We start from the raw sequence: 14749 nt of genomic DNA, 5'->3' as shown, positions 1-14749 counted from the left end.
CACACCCTCAAACCGCAGTCTGATCCACAGCAAGGCCCTGACTCTCCTCAAGTCTGTGGGGGCTGAGGGAGGCAAGGAAGCTGCAGAGGGTGAGCTGGGAGGCAGCGGGGGTTGGTTCGTGAGGGTTGAGGAGAGAAGCTGCCTGCCTCACGTGAGCCTGCAGGTGAAGAGCGGCAGGTGCCACTACAGAAGCTCGGGCGAGTTCTCCAGATCGGGCTGAGGTCATTCATCAGGCTGCTGGGCCAAGCCACAAACTGTCGATGTTGGCGCAGCAGCCTTATTTAGGAGATGCCACTGAGGACTGTCATAGCGGGAGAGGAGAAGTCAGTGCCTGGCTTCAGAGCTTCAAAGGACAGGCTGACTCTCTCACCAGTGTAACACAGCTGGTGACTTTTGGTTGAAGTCAATGCTCAGTGGCCATGGAGAAAATCCTTGGGCCCTAAAGAATTATGCTAAGTCTACTCCGCCTCCACTCTAGAAAAGAAACAACAAAGCCGGATGACAGTCATCTGCTTACAACATGGCTGACTACATATGTTAAGCCCACTGTTGAGATCTACTGTTCAGGAAAAAAAAGACTCCTTTCAAAATATTACTGCTGACAGGCGCGCCTGGGTGGCTCAGTCGGTTAAGCGTCCGACTTCGGCTGAGGTCATGATCTCGCTCGCGGTTCACGGGTTCGAGCCCCACATCGGGCTCTGTGCTGACAGCTCGGAGCCTGGAGCCTGCTTTGGATTCTGTGTCTCCTTCTCTCTTGTGCTCTGTCTCTCTCTCTCTCTCAAAAATAAAGATTAAAGGGGTGCCTGGGTGGCGCAGTCGGTTAAGCGTCCGACTTCAGCCAGGTCACGATCTCGCGGTCCGTGAGTTCGAGCCCCGCGTCAGGCTCTGGGCTGACAGCTCAGAGCCTGGAGCCTGTTTCGGATTCTGTGTCTCCCTCTCTCTCTGCCCCTCCCCCGTTCATGCTCTGTCTCTCTCTGTCCCAAAAATCAATAAACGTTGAAAAAAAAAATTAAAAAAAAAAAATAAAGATTAAAAAAAAATAATTAAAAAAAAATTACTGCTGAGAGTGCACCTGCTCACCCCAGAGCTTTGAGGGAGATGTACAGCAAGGTGAAGGGTGTTTCCATGCCTGCTAACACCACAGCCATCCTGCAGCCCCTGGATTAAGGCATCATTTCAACTTTCAAGCCTTATTATTACAGAAACGCATTTCACAAGGCTCTAGCTGCCGCAGATAGTGATTCCTCTAACGGATGTGGGCAAAGTCAACTGAAAACTTTCTGGAAAGGGTTCACCAGTTCACCATCCCACATGCCATTAACACTTGTGATTCATGGGAAGAGGACAAAATATCAACGCGAATGGGAGTTTGGAAGGAGTGGACTCCCGCACTCATGGAGGACTTTCAGGGGGTCTAGCCATCAGGGGAGGAAGGATGCAAGTGTGTAGAAGCAGCAGGGGCACTACGATTGGAAGCGTGGTCTAAAGAGGTGACTGCGTCGCCGTGGTCTTGGGATAAAGCCTGAATGGATGAGGATCTGTTTCTTACGAACGAGCAAAGAAAGTGACTTCTTGAGCTGGAATCTACTCCTGCTGGAGACGCCATGAAGACTGTTGAAGTGAAAAAGGATTTAGAATATGACGTACACTTGGGGCACCTGGGTGGCCCAGTCGGTTAAATGTCTGACTCTGGCTCAGGTCATGACCTCACGGCTCGTGGGTCCAAGCCTCGCACTGAGCCCTCTGCCGTCAACGCGGAGCCCCTTTTGGATCCCCGTCTCTCTCTTTCTCTGCCCCCTCCCCTGCTCACTCGCACATGTGCTCTCTCCCTCTCAAAAATAAATAAACATTAAAAATAGAATATGACATACACTTCGTTGATAAAGCAGCAGGAGGGTGAGAGGGGATGGGCTCCAATTTTAAAAGTTGTTCTGTGGGTAAAATGCTATCAAACAGCAACACGTACTGCAGAGAAATCATCTTTGAAAGGAAAAGTTAATCAGTGCAGCAAAGCTGATTGTTGTCTTATTTTAAGAAATCGCCACGGCCACGCCAGCCTTCGGCACCCGCCACGGTGCCCAGTCAGCAGCTGTCCCTTGAGCTCACATGATGGTTAGCATTTTTACCAATATCTATTTTTATTTAAAAATATTTTTTTAACCTTTATTTATTTTTGAGAGAGAGAAAGAGACAGACAAACAGAGTGTGAGCAGGGGAGGGGCAGAGAGAGAGGGAGACACAGAATCCGAAGCAGGCTCCAGGCTCCAGGCTGACAGCACAGAGCCTGATGCGGGGCTCGAACCCACGAACCGTGAGTTCATGACCTGAGCTGAAGTCGGACGCTTAACCAAGTGAGCCATTCAGGCGCCCCAAATTTATTTTTACTTTATAAGATTTCATTTTTAAGTAATCTCTACACCCGCCATGAGGCTGGAACTCACGACCCTGAGATCAAGAGTCGCATGCTCCATCGACTGAGCCAACCAGGTGCCTCAGCAGGAAAAGTATTTTTAAATTTTTTTTTTTCAACGTTTATTTATTTTTGGGACAGAGAGAGACAGAGCATGAACGGGGGAGGGGCAGAGAGAGAGGGAGACACAGAATCAGAAACAGGCTCCGAGCCATCAGCCCAGAGCCTGACGCGGGGCTCGAACTCACGGAGTGCGAGATCGTGACCTGGCTGAAGTCGGACGCTTAACCGACTGCGCCACCCAGGCGCCCCAGGAAAAGTATTTTTAAACTGAGGTGCATACATTGTTTTTTTAGACACTTCACACTTCAGAAACTACAACACACTATCAACATAAATTTTATGTGCACTGGGAAACCAAAAAGATTCATTTGACTCACTTTATTGCAGGATTTGCTTTACTGCAGTGGACCCCAGCCCGCAATATCTCCGAAGCGTGCCTGGACAAAGATTAACGCAACATGGATTATACACCTAAACGTAAGAATCAAAACTACAAAACTTTTACACTGAAGAAAATCTTAGTGGCCCTGGATCTGGCAAAAAGTTCCTTAAATCAAAGATCACAAAGTATCAAAGAAAAAGACCTGACAAATTCATTACAATTAAAATCTTTTACCCTTCTTAAAATAACTGTTCAGAAAATGAAAATAGAAGCTATAGGCTGCTACACATATATGTTACAAAAGCCTCGCATCCAGAATGCATAAAGGATTATAAAAACTTAAAGAAAATGGGCAAAAGATCCCAACTTTGGGCAAGTTCCCCAAAGAAGACGTATCAACTGGGAAGAAGCACACGAAAGGATGCCCGAGGGCATCAGCCATCGCGGAAACACGAGTTCGAGCCACAGTAGGAGAGCACGTGACACTGCTGGACTGGCTGAGGAAGTGAGAAGGCCGACTGACCACGGCAAGTGTTGACGCAGCTGCGGAGGAACCGGAGGCCGCCCACACAGCTGCTGGGAACGGAGTCGCTACATCCGCCACAGGCTCCTGCCTCTCCGCTCCTGGGCGTCGCCAAGAGAAACGAAAGCGCGGGTCCACACAAAGACTTGTGTGGGACCCTACTTGCGATGCCCTGAAGCTGGAAATAAGCCGCCACTGCGATCTTTGCTCAAATGCCACTTTCTCAAGACTTCCATATTCCCCCACGCTCATTTCCTGGTCTCTGTGGTTGCCACTACCTGCCCTCACATTACTCTCTCATTTGTGGCCTGTCTTCCCTCCCCGTCTGATGATGGAAGCTACAGAAATCCTATTTTACTGAGGGTTCTAAGGGCCTGAAAAGGGCCTCACCGAATTCGCATGGCTATTACCAGCCAAGCAGGCTACACGTTGAAGGCCAGAGCTCAGGGGACAGCCTGGTCTGGGCACAGAGGTCTGGGTTCCGTCAGCACCTGGTGAACGCTTACAACCACGGAATTGGATGGGCTCCCCGGTGGTGGGTGGGCAGGAGACCCAAGAGCGGCAAGGGTTTCAGGATGCAGAGCTGGGGGGTGGCACCAAGTGCCGGGAGGTGAGGACAGAAAGGCCACGCAGGACCCAAAACGGTGCCAGGAGATGCTGGTAAGAGATACAAGATGGCAGAGTTTGGCTCAGTATGTGGAAAAAAACCACATGCATGTGTTTACCTCCTTATTACATTAAGAACTGTCTAAAGGGGGCACTCGGGGGGCTCAGTCAGTTGGGCGTCCGACTTCAGCTGAGGTCGTGATCTCATCGCCGGTGAGTTCACGCCCTGCATCAGGCTCTGGGCTGACGGCTCAGAGCCTGGAGTCTGTTTCGGATTCTGTGTCTCCCTCTCTCTCTGCCCCTCCCCTGCTCACACTCTGTCTCTCTCTCTCTCTCAAAAATAAACAAAGATTAAGAAAAAATTTAAAAATCCATTTTGACCATCCCATTTAACCAAGGAGGTAAAATATCTGTACTCTGAAAACCATAAAACACTGATGAAAGAAATCAAAGATGACACAAATAGAAAGATATACCATGCTCATGGAAGAATATTGTTAAAATGTTCATACTACCCACAGCAATCTACAGATTTAATGCAATCCCTATCAAAATATTAATAGTATTTTTCAGAGAACTAGAACAAATAATCCTAAAATTTATACGGAACCACTAAAGACCTGCCACAGCCAAAGTAATCTTGAGAAGAACAAAGCTGGAGGCATCACAATCTGAGACTTCAAACTACACTACAAAGCTACAGTGATCAAAACAATATGGTACCGGCACGTAAACAGATACACAGACCAATGGAACAGGATAGAGAGCCCAGAAATAAGCCCACACCTATACTGTCAATTGATCTATGACAAAGGAAGCAAGAATATGCAATGGGGAAAAGACAGCCTTTTCAATAAATAGTGTTGGTAGAACTGGACAGCTACATGCGAAAGAATGAAACTGGACCACTTTCTTAAATCACACACAAAAATAAACTCAAAATTCATTAAAGACCTAAATGTGAGAACTGAAACCAAAAAAAAAAAAAAAAAAAACTCCTAAAAGAAAACACAGACAGTAATCTCTTGGACATCACCCTTAGCAACATATTTATGTCTCCTGAGGCAAGGGAAACAAAAGCTAAAATAAACCACTGAGTCTATACCAAAGGAAAAAGCTTTTTCACAGCAAAGGACATCATCAACAGAACAAAAAGGCAACTAGTGAATGAAAGGAGATATCTGTAACTGATATATCTGATGAGGAATTAATATCCATAATATATAAAGAACTTATACAATTCAACAGGAAAAAAAAAAAACCACTCTGATTAAAACATAGACAGAGGACTTGAGTGGACATTTTTCCAAAGACCTACTGATAGCCAACGGACACATGAAAAGATGCTCAACATCACTAATCATCAGGGAAATAGAAATCAAACCACAATGAGGTATTACCTTACGCCTGTAAGAATGGCTAGAGTCAAAAAGACAAGAAAACAACTGTTGGCGACAATGTGAAGAAAAGGAAAATCTTGTGCACTGTTGGGAGGAATGTAAATTGGTGCAGCCACCATGGAAAACAGAATGGAGGTGCCTCAAAACATTAAAAACAGAAATATCATATGGCCCACTAATTCCATTCCTGGGTATTTACCCAAGAAAGCACTCATTTGAAAGGATATCTGCACCCCTATGTGTATGCAGCACTACTTACAATAGCCAAGATATGGGAGCAGCCCAAGTGTCCATCCACAGGACAATGAATGACGAAGATGTGGAACGTACGAGAGTATTAGTCATAAAAAAGGATCAGATCTTGGGGTGCCTGATTGGTTGGGGCGGTAGGGCGTGTGACTCTTGATCTCTGGTTCATGAGTTCAAGCCCCACGCTGGGTGTAGAGCTTACTTAAAAAATGAACAAAATAAAATAAATGCTTAAAACAACAACGAAGGATCAGACCTTGCCATCTGTGACAACACGGATGCAGCTAGAGTATTTAGCTAAGTGAAATAAGTCAGAGAAAGACAAATACCATATACTCTTACTTAAGGTGGAATCTAAACAAATGAACAAAAAACACTTTCACGTATGGAGGACAAACTGGTGGTTGCTATGTGGCAAGTGGGTGTGGGGATGGATGAAATAGGTAAAGGGGATTAAGAGGTACAAACTTCCAGTTATCAAGTAAACAAGTCAGGGACGAAGAAGTACAGCATGGGAAAAAAAGTCAGTAATTCTGCAATAACGTACAGTGACAGACAAAGACTGCCTCTACCATAGTGAACACTGAGTAACGTACAGACGTTGTTGAATTGGTGTTGTACGTCTGAAATTAATAGAACACTGTGTGTCAGCGACGACGAGAGAGAAACTCTCCACGGGCCTCGCATACAAGGGGCTCCACTTTAGATTTCTAAGTCAGCATGACTGTACGTAAACTTCGTTCGAACCCAAGGCCTGGTTTATGGCTCACGTGCACACTGTGCCTGTGCCTCGTGAGACAGCAGCCTGAAGGAAAACCATCTTGCCCTGGAGACATCGAGCAAAGCTCCTGCCCCTGAATTCCTTCACGATACAACTCGGGACGCTGGCCTATGTGCTGATCTCTCATCTTTGGAGCTTTTATGAGATGTAAAACGTATACAACTCTGCGAAAACAATTTGTGCCCTGGAGTGCTTTCTTCCCTGTGAAGACGTGGAAGCTCAGATACGGGGGCTCAGATAACTCTCGTTGGGGAGCCTGGGGGCTCAGTCTGTTAAGTGTCCGACTTCCACTCGGGTCACGGTCTCATGGTTCGCGGGTTCGAGCCCCGCGTCGGGCTCTGTGCTGACGGCTCAGAGCCTGGAGCCTGCTTCGGATCCTGTGTCTCCTTCTCTCTCTACCCCTCCCCTGCTCGCACTCTGTCTTTCTCAAAAATAAATAAACATTAAAAAAAAAATTTAAAACAAAATTAACATTTTTTACTAATAAAACCTCAGCAAAGGAGGGGAAAAAAATCCATCGTGAGCTGTTACCAAGAGGCGTGTGGCAGCCTCATCCCGCCACCCTGATGGAGAAAACAAACCGCTGCTCTCCTCTAATGTACAAAATCAGGGCAGGGGCGCCCGAAATGCCCCACAAGGTGTGGGACCCAGAACCACCTGCGGTGAAGAAAGGGCAAAAGAAGCAGTTAAAGGAACCTACTAGGCAAGTTGTAATGAGTCGGAAGCTTTGAAAGGAAATTATTACCATTGTGGGAACAAACGATGTCTGAGAAAAAAAGGACGGGTTGACAAATGACACCGAAGCCGGCTGTGACACAGACAAGGGTGAACACGGTAAAATACGTCTCACCGCCAGCTCAGGAGGAGGGAAGCGTCTAGATAAGGCCGAGCCAGGCCCCGTGCGCCTGTGCCTCCCTCGAGCTGCCCGGAAACGAAGCAGCAGAAGCAGGAACGGTTGCAGGAATGTGGACAGTCACCCGAAACCGGGACGACCGACGGACAGCAGGAGCACATCCAGGGGAACCAGGGCCCTTGGCCAGGCCCAGTGCCCACCCTGGCAGGCCCCGGCCGGGGGCTCAGGTGCCATCGCCTGACTCCCCCTCACAATGAGCCGCACAGGGAGCGTCTAGGACACTGCAGTCCAGGGTCACACGGCTCGGACGGGGCAGAGCTGGCATCCGGGCCCATACTCCTAAGCCCCTGCTGACAACCACAGTGCCTACAGGACAGGACCCAACACGGCAGGGGGGCCTACAAGAGGGGCCCAGGGTCCTAGAGGAGAGAGGACCCTGCAGACCCAGCTCCTGGTCGGCGCCCCTGACGTCCTTTCTAAATGACCATGGAGAGCACACTTCGGTTTCCAGGAACACATGAGGTAAGTGGGTGGCTGCAGGGAATGGGTCCAAAACTCTGCTCGAGCACATATCGAAGAGCACGCGTGGGGACACTGCAGCAGGCTGCGAGGAGCTGACGGCCGTGGGTAAGGAAGGAACGCCTCAAAAAGCCCCACTGGAGAGAAGTTCAGGAAACAATAATGCAAATGCTCCACACGGGGCTCCGCAGCTACGGTCACCAGGGGGACACACATGGTCCCCAGTGTCATGCGTCCTTACGCTGACCCCGCACTGCGAGCTGGGCAAGGAAGGCCATAATCCTAGGACGTGGAAAACTATCGCTCCAGGGAGGCACAGAAAGAACTACCTAGTAAGCTTACTATGGCCCTGAGAAGATAAATAAATTAACCCCTACAATGCTGGTATTTTCGAAAGGCTTGTAGTGAATTTTATAATCACCGGATTTTTGCATCTTTTGTTTGCCATCATGGGTACCATATTCAAAGGAACAAATCATTCTGGGTAATTCTCATTTAAATGGCAGAGGGGAATGTCAGGTCTGTAATCAATACTGAAAGTTTAATTTATAAGTTTTATTAGCTGAGAAGTCAAGGGACACCTGGGTGGCTCAGTCGGTTAAGCGTGTGACTTAGGCTCAGCTCACGATCTTGCAGTTTGAGCCCCACATTGGGCTCGCTGCTGTCAGTGTACAGCCCGCTTTGGATCCTCTGTCCCTCTCTGCCACTGTCCCGCTTGTGCTCTCTCTGTCAAAAATAAACGTTAAAAAAAAAAAGCGCCAAATAAACATGGAACTGAAGCAAGTAGTAGTAAGGGCTCCTTCCCAAGCACCGAGACCCGCTGGGAAGGGATGATCCATCAATCATGACCAAGGTCGTTGTCCAGCATGCGGTGCATGGCCTTCCAAGCTGCTTCCACCAGGTCAAAGTCACTTCCCACCAGCTCCTCAGATGTCCGTGGGACAAGGGCCGACTACAGTCCCCTCGACAGCCAAATGTGCAGATCGTGCTATCTCAGCTCCCACTTGCAGCTCTAGAATTCTATGACACTGAGTCTTAGGGCAACACTTTGTACCCAACAAATGCTGTCCGCCTTAAACTTACATGGTGACATATGTCAATTACTTCTCAATAAAGCTGGGGAAACAAAAGTGAACCTCAACCTGAACTTCACACCTTAAACAAAAATTAACTGAAAACAAATAAAAATGGACTGTATCAAGTGTAAGACACAAACTATAAAGCTTTCATTAGAAAAAGTAGGAGAGGGACACCTGGCTGCCTCAGTCAGTGGAGCATGTGACTCTTGGTCTCAGAGTTGTGAGTTCAAGCCCCATGTTGGGTGGAGAGATACTTAAAAAATAAAACCTCAAAAAAAAAGAAAAAAAGGGGACACCTGGGTGGCTCAGTCGGTTGAGCGTCCCACTTCAGCTCAGGTCATGATCTCACAATCTGTGAGTTCGAGCCCTGCATCGGGCTCTGTGCTGACAGCTCGGAGCCTGGAGCCTGCTTCAGATTCAGTGTCTCCCTCTCTCTGCCCCTCCCCTGCTCATGCCTTGTCTCTGTCTCAAAAATAAAAACATTAAAAAAAAAATTAATAATAAAAAAAAAAGAGGGGCACCTGGTGGCTCAGTTGGTTAAGTGTCTGACTCTTGAGTTCAGCTCAGGTCTTGATGTCAGGGTCATGAGTTCAAGCCCTGAGTCGGGCTCTGTCCTGGGTGTGAAGCCTATTAAAAAAGGGATGGAAGGATGGAGGGAGGGAGGGAAGGAAGGAAAGAGGGAAGACGGGAAGGAGGAAAAGAAACACAGGAGGAAGTTTTTAGAACCTAGGACTAGAGAGAATTTGTTATACGTGATATAAAAAGCAGTCCATAAAAGGTAAAACAACAACAACAAAAAACAATACATTGGACTTAATTAAAATGAGAAGCTTGCTCTGTGGAAGACCCTACTAAAAGAATAAAAACAACAAGCTGCAGACCGGGAGAAAATATCTGGAAACCAGATAGCCAACAAAGGTTTTCTATCCAGAATATCTAAAGAGATCTCAAAATGCCACAGTAAAAAACCCAGGATTCCAATCAGAAAATGGGCAAAAAAGATTAAACAGAGGACGCGCGCGCAGTAACCAAGACATGAAAGACCCACACCGTCAGCTGCTCCGAAATGCAAATTCAAAGGACCATGTCCCTACACACCTGCTAGGTCGGCCAGGACAACCAAAGGCCAGACTGTAGAGAAACCAGCACTCACGCACTGCAGTGGGAACATGGAAGGTATAGTCTGGAAGCCTGGCAGTTTCTTATAAAATCTTAAAAACAAAACCATACAAGCCAGCAACTGCAAGTTGGTGTTTATCATCTGTCCACAGCCACTTTGCAGGCCACAGCCAAAGACTGCAACCGGCCGCCCCCACGTCTTCCTGCTAGTTAATTAAACAAACTGCCAACCATCCATCCACACGGTAAAACACAAGCAGGGACAGGCTATTAATGCCTGCAACAGTTCGGATGGACCTCGGGGGCATTATGCCGAGTCAATCGGTGACACACTGAATGGTCCCATACACATTCTCAAGATAACGAAATCACAGAGGAGGGGGAGAGTGGAGGGTGCCGGGAATGTGAGCGTGGCAGGGGGCAGCAGGGGATCCCTCACTGACAAAGAGTTCCGAGTCTCGACTATGGTTGTAGGTACACCTGTGTATAAATGGGGTAAAAGTGCAGAGAATTATACACACATAAAACACTGGTAAAATCTGAATTAGGAGTATAGTATAGCTAACGTTATTTTTCCAATGCCAATTTCCTAGTTTTCGTATTACTGTACTACAGGTATGTTAAATGAAGCTGGAGAAGGTTACAAGGGTCTCTCTGTACTACTTTCACAACTTCCTGTGAATCTATAATTACTTCAGAACGAACATTTAATAATAAAAAAAAAAGAAACCAATCAAAATTACAAAAGACAAATGTATTTCAAAATCATCTATTTTTGGGGTGCCTGGGTGATTCAGTTGGTTGAGTGTCTGACTCTTGATTTTGGCTCAGACTGTGACCCAGGGTCGTGGGATCAAGTCCAAGTCCTCTGCCAGTCTCTGAGAGCAGTGTGAAGCCTGCCTGGGATTCTCTCTCTCCCTCTCTCCCTCCGTGTGTGTGTGTGTGTGTGTGTGTGTGTGTGTGTGTGTGTGTGTGTGTGTCTCTCTCTCTCTCTCTCTCTCTCTCCCCGGCTCATGCTCTCTAAAATAAATAAAATTAAAAAAAATATTACTCATTGTCTAAAGCTATTAATATTTACTTGCAAAGACTAATTTGATGATTGAGCAATAAACTAATTTACATAATAATATTAAATATTAAAACCAACTTTTAAGTATTTTTTGACAATTATAAATCAGGACTCTCATTTAATTCAGGTTGGTTTGGTTTTAACTGTTTTAAAAGGATGAAATCCTGGGGCGCCTGGGTAGCTCAGTCAGTTAAGCCTCTTCGGCTCAGGTCATGATCTCACAGTTTGTGGGTTCGAGCCCTGCGTCAGGCTCTGGGCTGACAGCTCAGAGCCTGGAGCCTGTTTCAGATTCTGTGTCTCCCTCTCTCTGCCCCTCCCCTGCTAGCACTCTCTCTCAAAATTAAATAAACATTAAAAAAAAAGGATGAAATTCTAATTCCTTCCAAGTTCATTCAAGTTCCTGACAACACGAATCTAATTTTATTTATTTTTTAAGTTTTATTTTTATTTAAGTAATCTCTACATCCAATGTGGGGCTTGAACTCACAACCCCAAGATCAAGAGTTACATTTTCTCCCAACTGAGCCAGCCAGGTGCCCCAGCATGAATCTAATTTTAAAAAACTTCGGCGGCATGTGGGTGGCTGTCAGTTAAGCCTCTGACTTCGGCTCTGGTCATGATCTCGCATCAGGCTCTGCACTGACAGCTCAGGGCCTGGAGCCTGCTTCAGATTCTGTGTCTCCTCTCTGCCCCTCCCCCGCTCACGCGCTCTCAAAAATCAATAAACGTTAAAAAAGAGTTTAAAAAAAAAGCAACTTCGGCATTGAGACGTTTTATTAGAAAAGTATTCACAGAACCCACACATGGTGGAGAGGGGACACACCGAGATGCCTGAGGCAACCAGGACACAAGTCCCACACACGCCCACAGACGCACACGACCCACATGATGTCCAGTGTGAGCTCTCCATCCGTATTTGTGGAAATACTGAATGGAAAAGGAAAGCGTACATGGTGGCAGAAACAGGCCCATCCTCACTGCATGACACTGAGTTGGACGATAAGTACCTATTAAATTGCCCCTCCCTTCTCCCTCCATACAGAATGCCCCAGGCTGGCAAGGATGTTGTAACACTGGGCATTTGCTCTGGCAGCAGACCGTCCAAGAAAGACTTTTTGGAAAGTTCTCTGGGAACATGAACCAAGAGCCTAACGTGAAACCCCATAAACTGAACAGGATTCGAGACCCGAAGGGGGCTTTTATAGACAGGCGGCTGCACCTGCCCGTCAACAGGTGTAATAGGATGGCAGTGACCCTGCTGGAGGCAGCCCTGCAGGTCTAAGTGCACTGTCCCTGCACATTCCCTCCCCTGGGAGCTGGGCCTGCTTCCTGAAGCTCCCTCTGGCTGTTGTAACATCCATGCTTTGAGAAAAGTGGTGATTTGGGTAATAAAGATGTGGGGCCATCAACTCCCAAAATAAAACACCCGCCTCTTCATTCTGCAGGTTAAACCGACCTTTTCTCAGGTGGTAAACTCAATAAAATCAACTGTTTCCCCTTTTACTTATCAGCCACCTCCACTGCCCAAGGAAGGATTGACTGCTGCTGGGCCAGCGTCTGGGAGAACCCTCTACCATCACGGGTTTTGTGCCGGCAAATTAAAAACAAAAACAAAAATCCCAGACCCATCAGGAGGGCTCACTTCCAAGCGGAGCCACTGGGCTAGGCACTGCACTGGCACCTGTCCCTGTCCTCAAGTCACCAGGTGGCGGGGGCAAAGGTCCAAGTGAAGAAAGGCCCGGGGTGTGCAAGGCCCAGGGACGGGGAGGTGCGGGGGGCAAGCGGAAATGGGGGAATGAGTCCTCGAATGGCGTCATCCGGAAAGATGGGAAAGCAAGTCACTTGGTTAAAAGCCAGGGCGTATTCCCAAAACGAATGAGGAAGTCTTCCACGTGAGACAGTTGCGCCCCAAGACGGGAAAGGAAAAGTAACCTGTTACTCAGAACCAAAGGCATCCGTTTGCTTGGAGCGACCCCGGCCCGAGACGCCCGCGGGTTCCAGCCGCCGCGGGTCGCCGGTGGGTGTCCGGCACCGAGTGCGGGGCGCTTTCCGGTGACCCCGACCTGCCGGCGAGGGCCGACCCGCCAGGCTGCCCGCCAAGGGGCCGACTCAGGAGGCAGTCGTCGCGGGCCAAGTCGGGGATCGCGCCCTCAGGCCCACACCCCGTCGGCCGGCGGGATCGCGCCCCCAACACCTCCCCCCGCCGGTCCCCGGCCTCCGGGCGGCCCCGCGACCACGGGCGGCGGCGACCGCGGGCGGAGGGCAGGGCCGAGCGGCCGCGCGCACTCACCGTTCGCTGCCCCGGGCGCCTGCGGGGCCGTCCCCTCTCCGGGCCGAGCCCGCGGGCCCCGCCGCCCCGCCGCCGCTCGCCGTCGCTAGCCGGCCCCCGGCGCCGCGGCCTCCCCCCGCCCCATGGCCGCCCCCCGCCCCACGGCCGCCGGGACCGCGGCGCCGGCCCGCCGAGCAGCAATACAGCCAGTGCGCACGCGTGCGCGCCCGCGCCGCGCATGCGCCACGCGCCGCGCATGCGCTCTTCCCGCGCCACGCCCCCGCGCACGTGGTTCGGCCGGCAAGGACTTGGGTCTGGGATGGGAAAGGCGGGGCTGGGGTCGGCGCCCGGGGTCGGGGGGCCTGGGATCTGGGGTGGGCCTTCGGCCGCCGCGACCCCGACGGCGGCCTCCGGGAGGAAGAACCTTGGATCTCGGTCACCCCGCCGCTTCGGATACTCGTCCGTCAGTCCGCTGGGCTGGCACCCCCTGCCCCTGCCCCCTGGCTGTCCCAGCTCCCCACCACCGCGGTTAGGGTGGGCTGGCCTCGGCCCCGCGAGTGGTGACAGCACCCGCCTAGGATTCCGTAACTGACAGGGTATGAATCTGCGGAGAAGGAACATGTTTGGGGAACCAAAACTCGTTGTGAGCAGCTGCGGCAGCACGGGCCCCTCCCTGCCAGGACAGCTGGAAGGGGGCGGACTGGGCCGGCTACCAGGGGCCTCGTCCACCCCAAGCAGCCTGGCAGGGACTTGCACACCACCTGGACTGCAGGGGCTCTAGGCTTGGGATGTCAGAGGGGCCACTGTATGGTGACTTGCTAGCACTGTCCTCCCTTCCCCCCTTTCCCACCACCACTGCAGGACCCAGACAGGAGGGAGGAAGGGGACCAAGGCCACAGTGCCCACTTTGTACCTTCGCTGCAGGCCTTCCCCAATCCACCCAGGAGTCAAGTATCCCAATAGTGTGCCAGGCTCCTGGGACACATCTATGAATAAACTGATGCGGGTCACTGTAGAGGAACCCCGGGCAGTGCACTGTTGGGTGCTTGGTAATCTGCCTGGGCTCCCAAGTGCCAACCATTATTCCTTGTGTACACTCAGGTGTCCCACACCTCGTATAGACTGGAGTACTCTGCAAACCGCCTGACTTCCAGGTTTCCACAACCCCCATACCTGCTGTTGTCAGTCTTCTCTGGCGGGGTCTCTTGGCCCTGTGTCCAGAGACTTGAAACACAGAGGGGCACAAGACAGGACATGTCTCCCTGCTGTCTTGGGGCCACTGGGCAGCGGGGTCACCAAGAGTGAGTGGAAAGGGGGCCAAGGATGGCAGGAATTTGGGGTGATTTCTCAAGCTCTGTAACTTCCTTTTCTGGTTGTTTTGGAAACCCCACCACTTCCCTAAAGTGACCGCCAGCCACACCCACAGG

At 49.9% G+C, this 14749-nt stretch overlaps 1 protein-coding gene across 1 annotated transcript in view; it reads right to left on the bottom strand.

The window, feature by feature from the left end:
• NADK (NAD kinase) overlaps positions 1-14623 on the bottom strand; it is a 32857-nt gene extending 18234 nt beyond the window's left edge. The window contains 2 exon segments of the mRNA XM_047083404.1: positions 2851-2910; positions 14496-14623. Coding sequence (XP_046939360.1) covers positions 2851-2910; positions 14496-14578 — 143 coding nt within the window. The 5' untranslated portion in view covers positions 14579-14623.
• Positions 14624-14749: the final 126 nt, after the last annotated feature.

Source organism: Lynx rufus, unplaced genomic scaffold (genome assembly GCF_022079265.1).
Source record: "Lynx rufus isolate CCGP_SWC_20201006 ecotype Redwood Valley unplaced genomic scaffold, mLynRuf1.p SCAF_2, whole genome shotgun sequence".
NCBI lineage: Eukaryota > Metazoa > Chordata > Mammalia > Carnivora > Felidae > Lynx > Lynx rufus.
This window is presented reverse-complemented; position numbering and strand designations above follow the sequence as displayed.